At 37.0% G+C, this 23688-nt stretch overlaps 1 protein-coding gene across 13 annotated transcripts in view; it reads right to left on the bottom strand.

The window, feature by feature from the left end:
- The window catches only part of ITSN2 (intersectin 2), a 145753-nt gene that overhangs the window by 91365 nt on the left and 30700 nt on the right, over positions 1–23688 (bottom strand). For 8 of the 13 annotated variants that reach the window (XR_006200961.1, XR_006200962.1, XM_042933548.1 and 5 more), the window contains exons 2-10: positions 19132–19195; positions 16873–16974; positions 12058–12150; positions 10038–10101; positions 8803–8966; positions 6624–6830; positions 6383–6479; positions 4945–5084; positions 451–514 (exon numbers count right to left, since the gene is read on the bottom strand). Coding sequence is in view for 11 of the 13 variants with exons in the window: in XM_042933548.1 (XP_042789482.1) it covers positions 451–514; positions 4945–5084; positions 6383–6479; positions 6624–6830; positions 8803–8966; positions 10038–10101; positions 12058–12150; positions 16873–16974; positions 19132–19162 (962 nt within the window). In the remaining 2 variants the exon portion in view is untranslated. Of the gene's footprint in view, positions 1–450; positions 515–4944; positions 5085–6382; positions 6480–6623; positions 6831–8802; positions 8967–10037; positions 10102–12057; positions 12151–16872; positions 16975–19131; positions 19196–23688 lie in introns of those variants that run through there. The other 5 variants (XM_042933553.1, XM_042933552.1, XM_042933554.1 and 2 more) reach the window with 2 other exon arrangements.

Genomic DNA, 23688 nt, shown 5'->3' with positions numbered 1-23688 from the left:
TTAAAACAAGAAAAATGAAACAGCTGGATTAACATACTTTAGGGAAATGTAAATATATATGGAAAAGTGAGCTTATTTTTACCCTTAATTGTCCTATTGTACAAGAGAGGGGAGAAACTTTGAAACAGAAAAGGAAACATTCCTCCTGAAAATGTGGCTTATCTTGTTTCATGGATAATTCACCTATCAAATCAGTTATCTCTAAATTAAAAATGAGATATTCTCAAACTCTCCACAGACACCATTATGAAAAAGCAAACTAATTTTACCTGCAAAATAATTAATACCAAATTTTCAAGAATAACATTTTGTACAATTTTACTGGCTTTCAATGTTGCATTGATCTTCAAATGGCTGCTCTTATGGAACATCTCTGAGTCACAAACTTTTTCAGAAACAGGATCTTTCTTACCATAGTGGATGTATAGTTGAAAATCTTGACAAACTCACCAAATAGTAGCTAGCTGAGTTTGAGAAAGATTTGACTGAAGAAGGGCATTTCTAGCTTGAAAACCTGATTGAACAAGGAAACCATAAAAACAAAAAAAGAAAAGAAAGAAAGGAAATTCTTCAGTCTCTTTAAAGTTATGAAAACCTAAATAGCTGTATCTGCAAAATAACACTGCTGCCACCCTGGGAACTTTTAACATTGGAAAGCTTTTACCACATGCAGGTACTGAGCATTCAGCACCAATCAAAGCACAACCCTTGCCCCAAGGAATTTAAATCTAGAATTAATAAGTCAAGTGCTCCCCCAGTCCTTTTAGAAAATAACAGTCCATGCCACTGACCAACATGAAGGACCGCGGGCTGGCACAGAAAGTACTGGAGGCCAAGCTCTCGGCCTTCCTCGTGCTCCCCATGCAGCCCCAAGCACAGCTCTTTTAGTGTCTTCAGATTTTCTCTTCTCTCTCTGATCTTTCCTCTTCCAAATAACCTGTAAATGCTGGCATTCCCCAAGGCTCTGTCCTGGGCACTCTGTTCTCTGTGTGTTCACATCTGTGAACTTTCTGTGACTTTTAATAGCACCTAAAAGCTGATGATTCGCAAATGTACACCCCAGCCCAAACCTCTCCTCTAGGTTTAGACTTCTATAACCAACTGAAAAACCTACCTAAGTATTTCACAGGTATCTCAAACCAAATACATACAAAGTAACTCTCTCAATCCCCATTTACACCCCTCTTCCTAACCATCACCCCAACCATTCTCCCTCAGTCTGCCCTTCTCTCTGGGTGGCATCACTGCCCATCCAGTGGCTCAAGCCAGAAACCAGAAAGTCACCCATGATCCCTCCCTCTCATGTACACCTATATCCAACGTCAAGTTCTACAATTTAACATCACTGCATGTCTGGGTCCTTCTCACCTTGTAAGTCCCAACTTAATGTCACCTTCTCAGAAAGGCCTTCTCTGTCCACCCTATCATCCAATATACTTCTGCTGGTTTCCTTCAGAGCTCATGTGACAAACTGTAATGTAACATTTATCTTCCGGGTTACCTGTTTATTGTCTGTTTCCACTATCATGCTAAGTTCTACAGAGACCAAAACCTTCATTGCTTTATTCACTAACATATTATACCCAGTGCCAGGTACATAAATGCTTAATATTTGCTAAAGTAATGAATAAAGTTGTAATCCAAACTACTCTAAAGTGCAGTAAGGACTTATGGGATAGGGTCTGAGAGTAATAGCAGTTAGCATTCACTGAATGCTTACTATATGTAGTAAGCTGTTCCAACTTCTTTTCCCTGCCTCAATGTTCAAAAATACATAATAGGCTTCCTGATCTGCATTTTCATGTCAGGATAATAGTCAGACAGGAATCTCAGGCATCTATTCAGAACACAAAGTCCTCGTCTGATTCACAGGAGTATTCACTCCTGGTGGGCAACTCTGTGGCTTTCTGACCATGGATAAAATCACATGGCGTCTCTAGGGAAGGTCAGCTAGTCACTAAAGCAGGTGTCGCACCTCCCATTCCCAGGTGACTGACTGAGCCCTGAGTACTGGAAGAGTCAGGCCCTATTCAGGGTTCAGCCTGAGTTGAGGCCCACCCAAATAACTCTGCACAGAAGACAGTACATCCTCCAACTCCTCCACAACAGGTCCCACCACAGAGCCAGCACGAATGCTGCTAACACAATGTTTCACTGAGCTTTGAACATGAGGTCCTGGTAATCAAAGCGACATATACTATACGGAACAAACACAAATACACCATAAATTATAACATGCAATTGGATGTTTATATTATATAACTTTAAAATGTTTTTCACTCTCTTAAAAAAACCTGGTCATTTAATAAAAATCACATAAGGAAAACCACTGGAAATAGCTCATGGCCTCATCCAACTAATTACTCCTTAGTAGATTTCACATAGGAAGTAAGATTTGAGGAGGTTTTTGCATTAAAAGGAGAATTCTTCTAATAAAGAGAAATGGAAGGCTACTGCAAACCTAGAAAAAAGGTCTAATAACTAATGTTTCAGCTCTTGGACAAAGAAAACTGAAAGTAGATCCCTTAGCATTAGGCAACAGAGCAAACAGGAGGAAAAAGAGAAGGAATGTAATTGGTTAAAAGCATACTGGTGGAAGGCTTAAATGTGTGCAAAGTATGAATAATACAAAGTGTTACAGAGAGCTGGCAGAGTACTTCACTAAGAAAAGCTCACTTGAAGATGCCCTGCCTTCAAGTTGGTCTACCAATCCTTTGGATATCCTATTTCCTGTGCCTATAATGTTAGTCCCTCATTCTCTATGTGGTGATCTACTCATCCTCGAAGATCCAGCTCAGATGTCATCTCTTCTGTGAAACTCTCCCTCTCGTATCTTCAGTGTTAGTCACTTTCTCATCTATATTAATCACAGCACTTTCAAACCACTAATCAAATACTATGATTATGTGACGACCTATATACTATGGACTCTTCAAAGACATGGACTGTGTCTTCCTCCTGTGTATTCCAGTGCATCACAGACTGCCCAGAAATTATGTGATTCAGAAACTATGAGTCAATGGATTCATTTAAATAAATCATGAGAGTTTAGGGGGGAGAGAAGAGGAAGAAAATTAGATCACCACAGGCTACACTCATTGAACAAAGCACATCATGTAAGTCTAAGTCAGCCCCATCCTCATATACTTGGGCTTCTGCTGTTTCAGGACACCAGAAACAACTATTCTTTTTTTTTTTTTTTTTTAAATCCTTCCCTTAACTATGAATATACACTTTACTCTCATAGGTCTCAGAACAGTAACATTCTCTGAAAACCTAATACACAACCTTCATACAGTGTGGCATATATAAGTAAATAACAGTAAGGACTCATTCTTTACAGCAGCTCCCCACGGACCTTCAAATTCCATCTTTGTTTATGTTTTTAGTACATACAGAAAATGTACTAATTGTAAGTTTTCAGCACCTCAGGAGGTTTGTGCATGGCCCCTTCCCAACAGAGAAACTATAATATTCTGATTTCGATCACCATCAGTTACGTTTCCAGTTCTTCAGCTTCATATAAATGGATTAAATAAGTATGGATCCTTTGGGCCAGGCTTCCTTCATTCAATACATTATTTTGCTGTGTTCTGTTACAGAAATATACCACGATTTATTTATCCATTCTCCTATTGATAGATACTTAGGCTGTTTCTTTTCTGGATGTTTTGAATGAAGCTGCCATGAACATTTTTGTATGTCTTTTTACTCCACTTTTATTAATTTGAAAAAAGAAACCATTTATTTATTTATTTATTTAGACAGAGAGAGAGAGAGAGACAGAGAGAGGGAGAGAGGGAGGGGAGAGAGGAAGGGCAGGGGCGGGGCACAACAGAGGATCTGAAGCGGGCTCTGTGCTAACAGGAGAGCACTCAATGAAGGGCTCAAACTCACGAACCATGAGATCATGACCTGAGCCGAAGTCGGACACCTAACTGACTGAGCCACCCACATGTCCCTAGTAATGTATCTTTAAAGAAAATATTGTACATTTTTGCTTGTCCCATCAATTTCAAAGCCTTCTTGCTCCCTTGCCCTACTGCACAGAGACCTCATACTCCTATTCCATAGACTACTTTTCAAATTGTCTAAATATGCCATGTACTTTTAGCTCTTGGGATTTCTTCTCTGTCACCCTCAAATGTTCCCACCTTCAATCTGTATTTGTCCAAACCCTAACTCTTCATGATGGAGCTTAAATGCTCCCTTCCTATGTCTTATCTGATCTCTTTAAGTATTAGTATCTCCCATTCTATGTTCCCTAGCACTTTAGAGCTCTATTATTTTAAAATACTTATTTTATTATTCCGCCTAAACTGTAGATTAGTTGCTGAGTGAAGAGAGAGGGGGAAAGTTAGGAGGTAGGAACTCTACTTGCCTTTCACCCTGTTTATATCCCCTTCACTACTCTTAATTGGAAAAGTTCGGATAATGTTCTAGCATGGACTCAAATGTTCTATAGGGACCTAAGGGCAATTCTTATGGAAGCATCTGGGTTGGAACACGAAAGGGTAGACAATGCTCCTGGGAGGTTTCAGTAAGGGCAAGCAGAGAAAGACCCAAGTAGGGAGGGGACCCACAGGGAAAATAAGATGAAGCTAAGTTCCACACACTCTTCCCTGTCACATGAGGGTCTCCTTTCACTGCACTGGAGGATGAGGCTTCATCTTCTCAAGAGAGAGGTCTTTCTTCCAAAGAGTTGGGTGTACACCTGTGTGCTCAACTTGACTGTAAGAACTTTGAAGAAACTGATCAAGTTGTATCCATCTTTGAGCTCTCACACAACTTAAGATATCTGTATTTATCAAATGCCTGCTAAATTTTTTGGATGCTAAAATTTTAGGTGAGTTACAAAGTACAAATTCAAATAAGAGTTCTTCAGTAGGAATTCATATAAAAAAACCTTAACTCTCACATCCTGAAACACTGTATGCCACCTACCTGAGAGGTATCCACTCATGCTTTTGTCAAGACTATTAAATTTTTGCCGATATTTTAACCTTGAAGGCTGAGGAACCGCCCACTCTAAGGTCCCAGTCTTGGGCGAGTTTCCAGAGAGTGAAGCAGTTGAGGAAGTTGAGCTACAACAAAATTTATTAAAAAATTTTATGTTACTAAAAAAAAAATACACACAAACTTTATAAGACAGAGACATTAAGAATCACACCTTCTATGGTACAATAGTAATTGCTTCTGATATTTTAAAAATTTAAGAAATTTAACCTCATTCTTAGGAAAGCAAATACCATATGAATTACAGAACTACCAAGAACCTATTATGTGCCAGGCCCTGTATGGTGCTAAGGCCTTAACAAATACAATTTCTAATCCTCCTAACAAACTCAGAAGGTTTTACTGTCCCCACCTATTTGACGGGCAAACTATGGCTCAGTGAAGGTCACACATATCCATTGGGAGTCTAAGCTAGGATACCAATCCTCCTCTTCTGAGTTAAAGCTAACACTCTTGGTACACTGCCTTAAGGAGTACTATTATGATTTATATAAGGGGTGATGAATGAACACTGAAGCTTTTGTGCTTTCTAAAATTTAAAAGCTATTCAATCAGTAGAATTTGCTCAAGAAAAAAATTAATAATACACCATGGCTATGAGACTTTTTAAGAAACATATATATATATATATTATTTTTTAAAGGAAAAATATGTAATTTGGGGGTAAAAACTTGACAATTGAAAATACAGCAGGGGCGCCTGGGTGGCTCAGTCGGTTAAGTGTCTGACTTCAGCTCGGGTCATGATCTCACGGTCCGTGAGTTCGAGCCCCGTGTCAGGCTCTGTGCTGACAGCTCAAAGCCTGGAGCCTACTTCGGATTCTGTGTCTCCCTCTCTCTCTGCCCCTCCCCTGCTCATGCTCTGTCTTTCTGTCTTAAAAATAAATAAAAACATTAAAAAAAATTTAAAAAAAAAAAGAAAATACAGAACATTTTTAGTTTACATGGAACATTTTTTTTGAACATTTAACAATTTTATTTATTTATTTTTATTTGTTTTTACATTTATTTATTTCTGAGAGACAGAGAGAGACAAAGCACAAGTGGGGGAGGGGCAGAGATAGAAGGAGACAGAATCTGAAGCAGGCTCCAGGCTCTGAACTGTCAGCACAGAGCCCGACGCAGGGCTCGAACTCACAAACTGTGAGATCATGACCTGAGGTGAAGTCGCACGCTTAACCGACTGAGCCACCCAGGCGCCCCAAACATTTAACAATTTTAAAAATAAAACCTTACTTTATGTGAGTTAGAAGTAGTAAATTTACCTTAAGCATTTTACATTTGGCCATTCTAACGTAAAACCTGGATAAGCTCAGAGCTACTCTTTATTGGAAGCATAAAAAGCTGGAGGTTTTAAGCCTTCATACCTACTAGATCCTAAATCAATCAGAGACTGGGCTTTCTGTAAACTAGCACCGCCGAGTCCTCCCATCATGAGACTGTAAGATGACGTATGAGGCAATGCTAAAAAGAAAAAAGAAGAAGAAATGAAAAAGGTTCACACAAAACGATATCACAAACTATGAAGGAAATTTGTATTTATTGGGACAAAAACATAACGGTTTCTTTCTTTAACAGTTTCTGACTCATTAGATAGTAAGTACTTACTTGAAGAAGAATAAGGAATGGATAATGGCTGAATGAGGCCAGCGGTTCCATTTGGTAGTGATGATGTGCTAACAGAAGGCACTAGGGGAGCAGGCATCATTAAGGGAGGAAGGGTGGTCCCTGAAGTCGCAGAGGGTAAGGGGGTTGCCATAGGTGCAACTGGAGGCAATGAGTGAGGAATGGACAGATTGGGCATGCTTCCCATTCCTAAAGACAAAACAGAACACATTTTCCAGTGCTCGTAATCAACTATAAAAGCACATGCCAGAAAACAAGTTTACAGTACAGTGAGCAGACCCATGTTTATAGAGACAAACTAGGCTTCTTGTTAGGGGCGCCTGGGTGGCTCAGTCGGTTAAACATCCGACTTCAGCTCAGGTCATGATCTCACAGTCTGTGAGTTCAAGCCCCGCGTCAGGCTCTGTGCTGACAGCTCAGAGCCTGGAGCTTGCTTCAGATTCTGTGTCTCCCTCTCTCTCTGCCCCTCCCCTGCTCATGCTCTGTCTCTCTCTGTCTCAAAAATAAAATAAAAACTTAAAAAAAAAAAAAAAGTTCACTAAAGCAGCTTGGTGACCTAGCAGTGAGGGAGATACTGCTTTCGATATCAATATTCTGACCTGTGTGAACTAAGGGAATGACTACTATGGAGTTAAAAATTCTCTTCTAGCATCATCATGAAAGCTAAGCAGCCTTTTCCAATTAAATGTTAGAAAGACTGTATTACCTGATTAGATGTGGGGTTTTGTATAAGGATAATAAATACAGTGCTGTTGAGTCACTCAACTAACACATACACATACACACATTCCCCCAATGTCCCCAATCCCCAAAAAAGGATGTTCTAGTTACTAGATACTATAGGAGAGCCATTTATGCATATGCATTATTTGCAAGAAGAAAATATGCCATATATTTCACTTTTCTTATAAGTAACACATCCATGCATTTAAGGACAATTCTTTTTAATTTTTTTTTATGTTTATTTTTGAGAGAGAGAAACAGAGCATGAGCAGTGGACAGGCAGGGAGAGGGAGACACAGAATCCAAAGCAGGCTCCAGGCTCTGAGCTGTCAGCCCAGAGCCCGGCGCGGGGCTCCAACCCACGAACTGTAAGATCATGACTTGAGCCAAAGTCGGATGCTCAACCGACTGAGACACCCAGGAGCCCCAAGGACAATTCTTTAAAAGGAACAAAATGATGACTTTTATTTATTTACTAACTAGGTGCACGATAAAAGTACAGTCACACAATGATTTGGTATTTATGTCCAGAGCTCACTATAGCAGTGAAAGAATTTAGTGGTTTAAGATCTGACATCTAGAATGAAAGAACAGGTTTCAGATACACAAAAATGCCTAATCCAATGTTCTAGTCCAGTGAGTGCTTCTCATATATAATCAATAAGAAACTATCTAATCAGGGGCGCCTGGGTGGCTCAGTCGGTTGAGCGTCCGACTTCAGCTCAGGTCATGATCTCACGGTCTGTGAGTTCGAGCCCTGTATCGGGCTCTGTGCTGACAGCTCAGAGCCTGGAGCCTGCTTCGGATTCTGGGTCTCCCTCTCTCTCTGCCCCTCCCCTGCTCATGCTCTGTCTCTGTCTCAAAAATAAATGAAAAAAAAAAAAAAAAAAAAAAAATTAAAAAGAAAAACTATCTAATCAAAATTAACAGAAAACTGATTCCCTCTGATGAAAGTGTAAATCAAAGTCCATAACTTTTAGCCCTAAATTTAGCTGGGTAATTAATCTTTAAATCAGAAAAATTTCTACTTAGGAATAGTTTTAAATTACCCCCTAAATTAAACCATTTCAAGTGAGTTTAAAATTGTTCACATTTTTTCTGTTACTCATACAGAGTACAGAGGAAACTAAGAACAGTATTTAAGATCAGCTCTAACCAGGGGTGAGGTCATATAATTTATGATCCATCTGGGAACTGTGAAAGAGGACACTAGCCAGACTTGAGGCCAGAGCAACAGGCATAAATCAGAACTGTCCCTGGAAAACTGGGACACGAGGACACCCCTGCTATGACAGCGACTTTAATATTTCTTATCTCAGACATGAAATTTAACTTGGAGTCTAAGGATTATTGTTTTTGCTAACAAAACCTTTTCTGTTATTGTGTCCAGGACAAGTTTGACTATCAAATGCAGCTAATTCAATTAATAAATGCATACCAAAACGAGCAGAGATTAATGGAGAGAACATAGGAGGTTGTTTCATAATAGGAGGGAGGACCACGGGCAGCTGCTGGCCTTGTAGCTTCAGTTTGATGAGCTTCATCGCTATGGAGAATTCTTGCTGATCCATCTTCCCATCCTTGTTCAGGTCTGATAAAGCCCTAAAAGGACCATGATGTGGGCAGAATGCTATGTAGGGTCACCATTATTTTTGAGGATCATAAAATATGAACAATGACATAGCATTCACATATAGATCATCACTTAATGATAATCATACATATAAAAATAAACAAAACCACCAAAACTAAATAACTTATACATTAAGAAATACTGAACAAGGATACCATCTTATAAAATACTGCCAGTCGACACAGAATCCACATAGAGAGAAACTATGAGACCTTTGGGATGAATTCCACCAGTGTGGACAGAAAGAAATTATCCAATAGTATAATCATTCTAAATTTAATTTATTAATTTGTTCAAATATTTATTGAAAGCTTGTGATGTGTCAGTACTCCGCCAGGCATGGGAATATTTCAAGTGGAAAGAAAGATGGGGTAGCAGTTGATATTTATTGTAAACATATTAAAAAACAAAACACTAGATAATATAAAGAACAATTTTGTTTAAGGTCAGAGCAGGAAAAGGGCGGACTAATTTGGTGTTTACAGATGATGAAAGAAATGAAACAACTACAAAGTAACAGAAAGAAGATTTTGAGAGTGTGCCAAATTATAAAGAAATGTTTTTCAATGGCAATGTATACATCTTTCCTCAGAAATTCTAAGGACATTAAAAATTTGTCCAATAGAACAAAATCCCAATTATTCTCATTTAGTCAATAAAATTAACTTTTCTAACAGCTGAATACTTAACAACAGACTACAAGTAAAAACAACTTTTTATTAACACTGTATCAAAAACAAAACCAAACCAAATCAGACTACCGGAAATTTAGGTTCATCTACAAAAAAGAACACTTTAGGGGCGCCTGGGTGGCTCAGTCGGTTGAGCGTCCGACTTCGGCTCAGGTCATGATCTCACGGTCCGTGAGTTCGAGCCCCGCGTCGGGCTCTGGGCTGATGGCTCAGAGCCTGGAGCCTGCTTCCGATTCTGTGTCTCCCTCTCTCTCTGCCCCTCCCCCGTTCATGCTGTGTCTCTCTCTGTCTCAAAAATAAATAAAACGTTAAAAAAAAAAAATTAAAAAAAAAAAAAGAACACTTTACCATATTTCAGCTAAAACAGGAGCCGGCAGGCCTGACTGTAAGAAAAAGGTACGTGCTTGATCACCTGAAGGTAGTAAAAACAAACATTAAGCAGCACATTAGTAAATGGAATTCCTCCAATGTCTCTGAATTATGGTAGCGGACAATAACAATAACGCTACTGATTTATCATCATTTTAATTTCAGTCATTAAACAACTACACAGAAATACACATATACAATTATTTACATTACATGAATAAGACTTAGATGTTTTAAAACAAAAAAGTCACAAAAAAAGTTACAGGTGGGGCACCTGGGTGGCTCAGTTGGTTGAGCGTCCAGCTCTTGGTTCTGGCTCAGGTTATGATTCCAGGGTTGTGGCACTGAACTCTGAGCTGGGCTCCGCTATAACTGTGGAGCCTGCTTAGCACTTTGTTCCTCCCTCCCTCCCTCCCTCCCTCTGTCTCTCTCTCTCTCCTTCCCTCCCCTTGCCCCTCTCCCCCACTTGTGCTCTCTCTCTAAAATAAATACTTAAAAAAAATGAAGTTATATGCATTAATCAATAATTAAAGGTTATATTATTCATCTTAGTTTCTCCATATTAACTGGGGTATTTGATAATATCTCCATTTAATAGAATTCCTAATTGAAAAACACTATTCTCTAGAAGAATTCTAAATGAAAAATACCAGGTGTTGGGAAAGACAGTCCCCCATGGGTCTCTCACAATCCTATATGTCCTGCTGTGTGGGCCAAGAAGGCAAGACCCTTAACCACTTTCTACCTGGGTCATTTCTCAGAGTTGGGTTTGCAGTGAGCAATCTTGAGGCATGAGGTAATGTTTCCCCTGGGCCAAAAAACAAGCCTGCTTACCAAAAATGGTGGGTTCCCCTGGCTCAGGGTTCCTGTCCTATAACACAATCACTGCATGTTTAACATCCTTTTGAGCTCTCTACATCACCCCTTAGGACTCAGGGGACAAGAGAAGCCAAGAGGAACATGCTGATGCTCAAGCTGCAAGCTGTGCCACTCGTTAATAAAGTCCTTTGTCTCTGGATCAGGAACCTTGGGTCTTGTGCCAGCATCCATGAGACAGTAACAGACTACATTGTTAACTTACCAGTAGGGTAATCAAATTCTAGCCCTGATACCAGGGAAAGTAGCTATTATTATAGAAGTACAAATAATATTAAACTCTAATGGCTAAGAGGATGGATTCCAAAAGCAGACTAAAAAGTTTCAAAGCCCAGATCAACACTAACCATCTGTAAATACAGGCAATATAGCTATCTTACAAGGCTACTGCAAGATTAAATGAGATAATGCACTTAAGTACAGCATCTGAAATACAGTACAGATTTGGTAAATATTATTCATTATATTACTATAAATAAAGTGCTCACGTGCTTTGGCACAGAAAAAAAGTTTAATTTATAAAAAAAAAAAAAAATGTGAAAGATACACCTAAATTGATCCTCCTTAGGCTCCGGAGGTCATTTTGCAAAACAAGGGCTAGTGCCAACAATCAACACTTGGTATCACCCTCAAAAACAGAGGGCTAGCATTATAAAAACAGATCACAGAAAAAAAAAAAATCTAGATTATTTTCAAGGAAATGGACCTGACGCGTATTTCTTCTAGACTTAGTAATACTGATTGTTATACAGGTAATTGGCACAACATATTAGGAGCACATTAATAAATTTGCTTGGATAAAAGTCTCAATTACCTCAAGAACTAACCTGAAAACATTCTAGAAATAATGTTAAAGTGTGAAACTGGACAAGTAAACTGAACTTCTTGAAATTCTTGATTATCATTTAGGATTAGGAAAAGATCTCCCATATGCCAATTCCAAAACAACAAATTAAACCAGTTCCAGATAAAATAAAACCGCTGTTTTTTTTTTAATTCATGAATTGTGATAGGAATTTTATTATATAATAATTCAAATTTGATGGTAATCGAATTAAAATTCTAAATTCTAAGGTATTACATGAAAAGGAACATAATTCATAATTGAAATATAAACACAAACCTGTTATGTAACCTCCTGAGGGTTTGAGGTTATCAAACTGCTTGTCATGCTTAGTCCGTTCTTCAGAGGTAATAGCCCACATGTTTGGCCCTCCTAAAACATAAGTGAAAGACAAAGAAATTGTAGTATATATATGAGAATGCTCAAAATAATTCTAAAATGTAAATATAAAAACAAGTGTCCATTTACTGACAGTACTCTACCCCCACGTGACACAAAAAGTAAAACTCTTTCATGACCATATATACATAGCACAGCCCTGAGGCTTTTCACTCATTCATCTAATTAACATCTATGGAACAATTACTATATACCACTCACTGGCAATGGGCAACAAGCTAAATTCCGGAAATAAAAAGATGAATAAAATATCATTCCCATCCTTTCGACACATTGAACATAGCTGATAACCACATATACTTCACTTCTGACTACCTTTTCAGTTTACTCAACTCCCAACAATAAGAATCCAAATGTTTAAATGTATCGACTCATACACACTGGCTGTCTATTATATGAAAATCTGCCTTACAAAGCTGTTGCCGGGAATGCGTTTCATTGAAAAGTAGGTGCCCACTCTAATTTGAAACACTAGATGGATCTGATTTAACAAATATTTCTTAGCCCTAAATGAATGGATTAAAAAAAAATCTATAAACATCCTCTCTTAAAGACAAGTTTTAAGATTAAAGTTAAAAATAAAGAAACAGATATACTGAAGAACTAAGTTCCTAAAATAGTTAAACCTACACACTTTCTAAATAAATACCAAACACATAGTAAAAACCTACTTAGTTTACTGGTTTATTATAAAGTAAACAAATTACCCTGTCATGCCTCCTGTGACAATTTGGAAAAATGATGATGACAATAAAAAAATAATGACAACAAAAGACGACAGAGGGAAGCAGCTGGCTTTTACTGAGCCCCGACTCTGTGTCAGGGCCTTTTTAATGCAGTAAACTCACGGACTCTCACCACTACCCTATACAGGAGATACTGTTATTATCATCCCCATGACACAGGTGAGGAAAGCAAAAGCCCTGACGGCAAAGCTAGTCGCTCAAGGTCGCACAACTAACTAACAAGTGGCAGAGCTGAGATTAGAACTCAGAGAGCCCAAACTCTGCTACACAGTCTCCCAATATTTATGGAGAAGAGGCTCACATTCCCTGTACCTTAGCTGCTGCCTCCAAAAATTAGGAAGATTATGTAAGCTTATGGGGTGGTCGTAAAAACCATATGTAATGTGTAATGTGTCTATTCTAAAAATAACACTAAATATAATTTTTCATCTATTAGATTGGTAAAATAACAACAGCTAACATTTAATAAAACTTGCCACATGTTAGGTATTTTTCTAAGAGCTTTATGTGTATTGTTTCTAAAAGTCTCACAAGAATTCTATGAGGTAACTATTACTACTATCACTGTTTTCCAGAGGAGGAAACAGAAGCATGGGAAAATTAAATAATTTGCCCAAAGTATCAAAGTTGTTAAGTGTTAAAAGATAGGATTAGAATCCACAGACTTAATTAAGAATCTTAAACTATCTGCCATGATAGTTCAAAAGAAATAGACCCACAAATATATCGTCACTTGATTTCAACAAAGACATCAAAATAATTTGGTGGGGAAAAGATAGCCCTTCCATTGAAACATGTGGATGTTCTGAAAGATGTTCTGAAAGAACCAGACATCCACAGGAACAACAAGAAAAAACCCAAACCACCTCAATCCTGCACCATATACAATAATTAACTCTAAATGGATCATAGAATTAAACACAGGAGCCAAACTATGAAACTTCTTGAAGAAAGCAAAGAAGAAAATCTTTGTGACTTTGGATTAGGGAATGGCTTTTTAGGGCAAAAACTACCCAAATGATTTAAACTTTTTGTTAAGCTGGACTTCTCCTTTCTTAAAGACACTGTTAAAATAAAAAGAGAAGCTACAGACTGGAAGAAAATATTTGCAAAACATAATAAAGAACATGTATCCAGCATATATAAAGCACTATTCAACTCATTAAGACAATCCCTGCTCCCTGCCTCAAATAATGGGCAAAAGATTTGAACAGACATATGAACAGACATATTGAAGATACACAGATGGCAAAAAGCATGTGACACGATGTTCAATGTCATTGATCATAAGGGAAATGCATAAGAAAACTACAGTAATACTGCCCTGGGTGTGGAGTCTGCTTGAGATTCTTTCACTCTTTCTCTCTAAAATTTAAAAAGAAAAAAAGGAAGAAAAACTACAGTAAGATACCACTCCATGCCTATAGAATGCTTAAAATTAAAAAAAAAAAAACTGTTGACAAGGATGCTGAGCAACTCAAACTTTCACATAACTGATGGGGAAGGAAACGATTTAGAAAAAAAAGAGTCTGATAACTTCTTATGAAGTTAAAATATGCATTTCCCATTGCAACCCAGCATTAAACTCCTAGGTATTTACCCAAGAGAAATGAAGACTTTTTCCAAATAAAAATCTGTCCTCTGATGATTACAGCAGCTTTAGACATTTGGTTTAGAGACCAAAATCTGGAAATAACCCAGAGGTGTTCTGCAGATGAATGCACAAACAACTTGTGGTACACATTTATACAATGGAATTCTACTCCGCAATGAAAGAATTTCATTTATATGACATTCTGGAAAAAGCAAAACTGCAGGGACAGAAATCTGACCAGTGGTTGCCAGTGGCAAAGGAGGGTGGTGAGGGAAACTTTTGGGTGACGGAAATGTTCCATATCCCGATTTACATGACTGTATACATTTGTTAAAACTCATCAAACTATATACTTAAGAAGGGTGAATTATACCTCAATACGCCCAACTTAAAAATTAAACAAAATAAAAATATAGCATCTAATATATGCTTGCTACATGGAGGCTACTCAATAAGTTAGTTTCCTTACTCAACCCAATCCCAGGGAACAGTATAATTAAGGAGAAGTCAGAGCATTAAAATCTTTCTCAGTCTCTTTCCTTTCTGGTAAAGGTACCCTTGCCAGAAAATACTGAGAGCGAGGCTTTTTAGTCAGAAAACTGAAGGCTATTTAAAGTCTGGAGAGTCTGGTTAGGAAGGCCTGAGCTGCTCTAACACACAGCAGGGCACATCCCCTGGGCAAGGGAGACTGCTTCCTAAGACTGCAGAGGGCCCCGTGGCATCAGGATAGTGCTTTCTTATGTCCCACCACCTCCTCACCTTTCCTTGGCTACCTATCTTGACAGTGGCCAATGCAACCTATCTGATTTCTTGCTTAGTTCTTCATTACTCCAACCAGCCACCCTTACACCTTTGTATACATTCAGTCAAAAAACACTTAGGGGGCACCATTGTGACCAAGGACCAGGGGTACAAGGATGAATGAAATGAACTCCTTAAAGGAGCTCAGAGACTCCCTTAGCCAAAAGAATCACATACAACAATCATGATTAAATATTATGATTAATGTCACTTACAGATTAAAAATGTTCTAAAGCATTATAACAAGGAATAATTTTCAGGTAGTATTTAATCTTTAAATGTGAGCACTTCAAAAAAATGACATTAAAACAAAAGATATTAATGCACTAAAAGTTTTACAGAAAGGAAAAGTTAAATAGCAATAAGAAAAGTAGGAAAAATATATACCTCAAAAACAATTTTAAAACAGTTGATCCAATTCTGGCTTTCTTAGAATATATACTAACAGAATCTTTTAAAGAGCCAACAGTTTATTATTTTGAACTTCCAGTAAAACATCTCCCAATATTAGTCTTTAGTTGTTTGTAAGCCTTATAGAAAGTCAGAAAAACCCAAGTTTTGGGGTTAATGTTTAATATTTCCTTAAAAAGCTAACAACATTTTACACTGTCTGACCACTTTAGAAATGTATTAAAATTCTATCCACTTCCCCCACTCATCACTAAATTGAGAATGTGGTATTTTCATAAAGATTTCTGTTGCTTATTCTCATCTTCTCACCTACCGGCTCTGTCAAAAATGTTCTTATGGTCTATGCAGAAGGAAAAATACACATTTATAGAACAACCACTATATGCTAAATCCCCTGCAGTAAATAGTGTCATCTCTGTTTTACATATATAGATACACCACACATGTATATGCATATGTACACACACACACACACACACACTCCACAAGGTTAAGTCACACAGCTGAGTAGTCAGCAGTATTCTAACACTTAGTTCTGAATGTACACAACTCAAACATGTTATACCCTGCTCGTATGCTATGAAATTAAATGAAGACTATTTCTGGGTCCAGTTCAAAATAATCGTCAAATGATAGATGTTGACCCAGTACAAACTTCAAGCTCTAAAGTACAACTAGAATACTGGTCTAGATAGAACTAAAGCCTCAACTGGGACTTGAATAATAAATCCTTGGGCTGTCAGAAATGCAGACAGTACTATATATGATTCTGTAGGCCCAATGTTAACAATTTCCTAATTACAGAGATGAAAAGACTAATAAACTCTCAAACTCTAAAAAGGTAATGAAACTCTAAAAATAAAATGGCATTTTTTTCTTCCTAAAGCCATTTGCTGTTCCTGTTCCCTCCCCTCTTCCATATTTTGGATATGGCCACTGCCACAGGCTTCAGAACCTCTTACTCAGAGAACCAACTTCAGTACCCCCATGATTTTAAGGCTGGAACAAGCTACGTTACACTGCAGTCAACAGGCAGTGACATGAATCTGAAGTACCCTCTTGCTTATCACCTGATGACTCAAATATCAGGCTCTCTGTATTTACAATTTCATTACATGTTTGAAAAGCAGAAAGCAAACCTACCATGATTAAAGAAGACTCTGGCAAGGATGATTCTGCTGGTGCAGAAGACACCAGAATTAGAGTCACGAGTGGTAAAAATATGACGCACTGATCTTTTTTGCTCTGTTGAGGAGATGGGAAGTGAAGCATCAAAGAGACTAAGAAAAGAATATCTGCTCAATAGAACTTTCTAAGATGACGTAAATGTTCTGTATCTGTATCCCACACCATTTCCAACACAATGGCCACTGGCCACATGTGGCTTTGAGAACTTGAAATGTGGCTATGTGACTGAGGGACTGAATTTATTTAATTTTTATTAATTTAAATTTAAGTTGAAATAGTCACATGTAGCTAATGGCTACTATATAGGCAGCACAGCTCTGTGAGACCAAGTAAGTCTAAAGTCTGTGGTTAGTCTTGGGATGATAAAACAGGGCATAATACGAGAAATACGTCAGAAGCGTTTAGAAACATGGCTTGGTCTAGGGCACTTATAGACAAGTTCCAACAGTACTGGGCATCGAAAAGATTTATCATCATCTATAATTGAGGATTTGCTAGAAGAGCAAACACTGCTTTGGAAGGCTTTGTGCTACATACGTGGATACCTCTTCCAATAAGATCTTAATCTCTGAATTGCACTTCATTTAGATACATACAAGATTATCCTCAATCTTCAACTACATTATAAACAAAGTGGGAGGATATCACAGTCTACATTTGTTATCAATTCTTCAGAAGTTTTAAAAAATTACTACCTTTATTCCTATACACCACTTATAAGTAACTGTCCAACATTTTGTCTGATATTATTCATTCTTTTATATACAATGCAATGAGCTACAAAATAGATACATAAATGTTAAGGGAATGGAAGAAACAGAATGAAGTAAGACTGGGCCTACACTGCTTTCTTTCATGTTCATTTGGTTTATAATACTTCTTAACACTTTGGTTGAAGTTTATAACTAAACTATGTATTTAATACAAACTCCTTTGTATGGTGCACAGAAATCCTCAAATTTGGGAAGAGCACATTACTACCATAATTATTACCCTGATTCTAAACTTATGTTTACTACTCATTATGGAAAAAAAAACCCCATTATTTAATTTTTAAAAATTGTGGCATCAAATAATCTTCATAATCCCACACCATTTCCAGCAATGCTCACATTGATCTTTAAATAAGAATTCTGAAAAGGCAAAAAAACAAAACAAAACCTTTATCTCAAGCTCCTCAACACTGAATTCTTCCACACAGAATTTAGTTTTACCTCTTACACAAATAATTCATTTTTCCAAAACTTTCCTAAATCTCACAAGGTCAATCCTGAGTCTTAAAATTTTAGATATACAACATGTATTTTTGTATTAATGATGTGCTTAATTTGGCCTTATGACTGAAAATTTTTTAAAAATGTAATTGATCAAATACTAGATGGTAACATTAAAACAGAATTGCTTTTTTGCAAGTGATAGAATTATTCATGATGCTTCCCTCTTTTTTTCCCCTAATGTTCTTTAATATAACTGCTTTCAATTTAAACGTTAAAGAATTACTGACTAGACTCTCTATTATTTTTTATTTGTAATTGGCTAATGAAATTTACCACAAAATTAAGAACTTTGCATTTTAGATTTCTTTAGCAATTTAAAAACATAATGCATTTTCTCAATTAATTCTATATGACATACACAGTAACTTAATACTAAGGTGGGTCAATTTGTATTTGGGAAAAGAATTAAAACTAGAATCAGAAAAGAAGCTTTAAAAGATTTCTGTTACTGAAATTACTTAAACATTTTCTTTAAAAATGTTTCATATTAAACAATTATGTGTGTAGGCATACACAATCCTTAATAAAAAGAAAACTTAACTATATGCATAGATTACTAAATGAATCTTTATTGGCTTACTCATTATACAATCATCCCAAGCTATAGAAAACATCTTTAATATTCTTCACCTTATAGCACTCTGCTTTCTGTCCTCCCATTTTATGCAACAAACACGAAATACCTTTAGGTTATTCTTAACTGCTCAAAGGCAAACACACATACCAGATGATACTGCAGACATGCTTATACTGAGTCACAGGAACTACTGCAGTGTTCTGAAGTAAACTATCAAAACATTTTCAGTAAGAATACTTTAAGTTTTGCATTTATAAGCTTAAGGAAAAATATCAAAATGAGTATTTTATAACCTCTACAAAAAAAACACCCCCAAAACCCATAACCTCTTTATCTTGCCACAAGCACGAAGCGGCTTACCATTCATAGTTGTGGGAAACTGAGCCATCATGGTCCTGAATTTTCCTTGCTAGCTCTCAGCCATCTGCAACATAAAAACATTGTGCCATTAATAATACAACAAGGGCAGATCGGAGCGTTAGTGCACCAGCTTAGCAGTGGGAATGTCTGTCCCCTTCAGCTCACACTTCCAATGGAAGACAATGCAGAGTGCTGCCGCTGCTGAAGAGGCAGGATTTACATTTGGGGAAGGGTAGGAGACTTTGTTGGGTAATGGTGCTGCCTTTTAAAATAGGAACACTTATAAGAAAAACAGTCACATATGTCATAGAAAATACTGAATAAAGAAGCTGTTGGCATGAGCCAACTTTGTAGAAATTAGCTTGGGAGAGAGGAAGGTTGTTCTAACAAGGCAAGATTTTATTTCAGAGATATCAATTGTATAAATTAAGTATATAAAATGACATGGAAACCAAGATACTCTTTTTTTTTCAATCCCCAAACAAGAAAAATATCCAAAATAAATGTAGCACAGAGTTCCACAGGTTTATAAAAATTATCTAGAATTACTATAACATATATGTTTATCTAAACATAACTAAATGCACTAGGGAAAGAAGTAACTTTGGGAATTAACAGCTGTGATTTAAATCCCAACTCTGCTATTTTCCTAGCTGTGACCATGGGAGAGTTATTAACCTTTCTGAGTCTCAGATTCCTTATCTATAAAAAATACTTTACATTAGAGTTGTTTTAAGTATTAAACATAATCCAGTATACCACTTGAGATACAGTGAGTGTTTGATAAATGCCTGCTATTTTGCAAACATCCAGGAAGGAAGAGTGCAGTATAATTTTGAACCCTGAATTCATTATTTTACTATGAATAAATTCAAAATTCAAAATTTATTCCACAAATCTTGAGGGTAGGACTGGTTAGGGCGAGTGAAGACATAGCAAATTTACAACAATGTACTTAGTAATTAAAACCATGGATTATAACATTGTAGGGAAACATCACTATATTAAAAGACCATTCAGTAGCTCTCCAATTTACCCAAATCATTGAAATATTAACATTTTTAGAAGCCCAAAGAAAAATGTTTGCACAAGCCATTGGAACAAAGAAGTCATAAACAGTTACGCATCATGGCAAGGTGTCACTGGAGAAGCTGGCTAACCAGCTACCAAGAACTGCTACAAGGTACTATATGTTAGTCAATTCAGTGTGCTTGAAGAGATATAGAACTGTATCAGTATAACCACCAAAAGTCACACTAACAAAAGATTGGTATATAAATCCAACATACTGATTTACGAAGAGAAATTTAATAGCCAAGAAACTAACAGTAGTTTTTCTTCCTATAAAGCAAACTATAATGTCTACTAAATGTCGATCAGATCATTATGTGGTGAGCAAAGGGAGTCGACAGTGATTAGAATGCTTAATGCTATCAGGCACTAACAGGCCGACACATTTATCTACACAAGAACATGCAAGGACTACCCAACAGGGATGGTTCAATCTCCAATAATACTTTAAATGGCACTACCAACTTTACTCTTCTGACTCCCACCTTTTCTGTATGCTACCAACCTCCCTCTTAAAGTGTACATTCTTTCTTTAGAATGTTAGTTCTTTCTTTAGTGCAGCTTCTTCATAGCTAAGGAAACTGTCAATAAAACTGAAAGACAAGCTACTGGATGGGAGAAGGTATTTGGGAATGACATATCTGATAAAGGGTTAGTATCCAAAATATATAAAGAACATATAAAACCCAACACCCAAAAAACAAATGATCTAATTAAAAATGGGCAGATGAACAGACATTTTTCAAAGAAAGACATATAGACGGTCAAAAGACACATGAAAAGATGCTCAATATCACTAATCATCAGGGAAATGCAAATCAAAATCACAATGAGATATCACCTCACACCTGTCAGAATAGCTAAAATGAAAAACACAAGAAACAAGTGTTGTTGAGGATGTGGAGAAAAAGGAACCCTCTTGCACTACTGGTAGGAATGTGAACTGGTACAGCCACTATGGAAGACAGTATGGAGGTTCCTCAAAAATTAAAAATAGCATTATCATATGATCCAGTACTTCCATTAATGGGTATTTACCCAAAGAACATGAAAACACTAATTTGAAAAGGTATATGCACCCCTATGTTTACATTATTTACATTATTTACAATAGCCAAATTATGGAAGTAGTCCAGTTGTCCATCTACAGATAATGAATAAAGAAAATGTGGTATATATATAAAATAGAAAATTACTTAGCCATAAAAAAGAATGATCTTGCCATTTGCAACAACATAGATGGATCCAGAGGGTATAATGCTAAGTGAAATAAGTCAGAGAAACACAAATAATTTCACTCATATGCAGAATTTAAGAAACAAAGAAAAAAAAGAGACAAACCAAAAAACAGACTCTTTTTTAAAAATTTTTTTTAATGTTTTTATTTATTTTTGAGAAAGAGACAGAGCATGAGCAAGGGAGGGTAAGAGAGAGAGGGAGACACAGAATCTGAAGCAGGCTCCAGGCTCTGAGCTGTCAGCACAGAGCCCAATGTGGGGCTTGAACTCACAAACCCTGAGATCATGACCTGAGCCGAAGTCGGACGCTTAACCGTCTGAGCCACCCAGGTGCCCCCAACTCTTATAGAGAACAGGTGGTTACCAGAGTGGACGTGGGGTGGGGCTGGGGGTGAATGTGTGCACTAGGTAAAGGGGATTAAGAGTACACTTAACATGATGAGCACTAAGTAATTTGTATAAAGTCACTGAATCACTATGTTAACTTTACTGGAATGAAAAAAAAAAAATCTTTACTGCAATGGAGCTTTAAACCTGTTACCACACTTAGACTTCACCTATACCTACACTCTTCTTAGGTAGGGAGGAAATTCTACCTATGTACAAGTTAGTTTTTTCTTCACTCCTTTCTCCAAAGGTAATATAAAGTTCAGCTTTTTGAGTTGTTTACCGCACAGAAAAGTAGTATCTAAACCATGGTGGAGTAGTCAAGAACTCACTTAAGGAGTAAGAATTAGTTATAATTGTAACTAATTATTATTGTTTTTATATTTTGTTTTATATTGTATTTGTTTTATATTGTTTATATTGTTTTATATTGTAATTAAATTGTTTTATATAATTTATAATTATAAATTGTAAGAACACTGAATTTGAACCCATAGCTCGCTAGGAGTTTTAAAAGGTTTTAAGGAGAGGGACACAGATTTCACTTAAGACAATCAATGGTGAAGAAAAGACCAAGACTACATCAGGGAGATCAGTTAGGTAAGAGATGAAAACAACAACTGGCACCTGATCTAAAATAGTGACAGGCAGATGGGGCACCTGGGTGGCTCAGTCGGTTAAGTGGCCAACTTCAGCTCAGGTTGATCTCACTGTTCATGAGTTCAAGCCCCGCATCAGGCTCTGTGCTGACAGCTCAGAGCCTGGAGCCTGCTTTGAATTCTGTGTCTTCCTCTCTTTCTGCCCCTCTCCCACTCATGCACTGTCTCTCTTTCTCTCTCAAAAATAAACAAACAGTTAAAAAATAAAATAGTGACAGATGGAACAGAAGAGATAGGATGAACTAGAAAAACAATGAAGGGTTTAAAACAGGTAGAATTCAGCGACTCTTTATATATGAAGGACTATGAAGTAAAAGGAATCAAAGAGATGACTCCCAGAATTTGTCTGTGAGACTGGGTGAACTAGTTTAAAAAAAAAGTAAACAGAGAGGAGGTCTCATAAATCGATTTATGATGAAAACTTCCTCAATATAGAAATTCTACAAAAAAGAATAACACTTTTACTTTCCCCATTTTAAATTATCATTAGTAATGTTAAACCAAAATAAGTTACATGCCTGCAAAGAAACTACTTACTTACAAATATGCAGTAAGTCTATTTATTAGGTCTCTGAGACTGAGATAGTTTTAAAATGTAGGAGAAAAATCCTCCAAAAGCATTACATGCAACACACTGTATAACTGCATAAAAGCATGTGAATTACCAAAGACAGTTTGAAGAGAAAGCATGCACTTACAAAGACAAAGAAGAGGATCCCAGGATCACAAAGCCTTAATCAGTTAGATCTAGGTTTAAAACTTAAAGATTACCTATCTAGGACTTCTGGCTAGTCATTACATATTCTATGAATACATCAGAATGCCACATAACAGATGCTCAATAATCACAGGTATAATTCTGAAATAAAACCAAAGAATGAATCAAATAATATAAAGGGCAGGGAGGGCAAATCCCTTCAAACAAGCTGAAGGAACTGGTATTACAGAATCTTTTTTTTTTTTTTAACATTTATTTTTGAGAGACAGAGAGAGCATGAGTGGGGGAGGGGCAGAGAGAGAGGGAGACAGAATTTGAAGCAGGCTTCAGGGTCTGAGCTGTCAGCACAGAGCCCTATGTGGGGCTCGAACCCACTAACCGTGAGATCATGACCTGAGCCGAAGTCAGACACTTAACCGATTGAGCCACCCAGCAGCCCCCAGAATCTTCTTTACCTGGTACACGAGATCTAGCCTGCCATGCA

This window comes from Panthera leo, chromosome A3 (assembly GCF_018350215.1).
Source record: "Panthera leo isolate Ple1 chromosome A3, P.leo_Ple1_pat1.1, whole genome shotgun sequence".
Classification (NCBI taxonomy): Eukaryota; Metazoa; Chordata; class Mammalia; order Carnivora; family Felidae; genus Panthera; species Panthera leo.
This window is presented reverse-complemented; position numbering and strand designations above follow the sequence as displayed.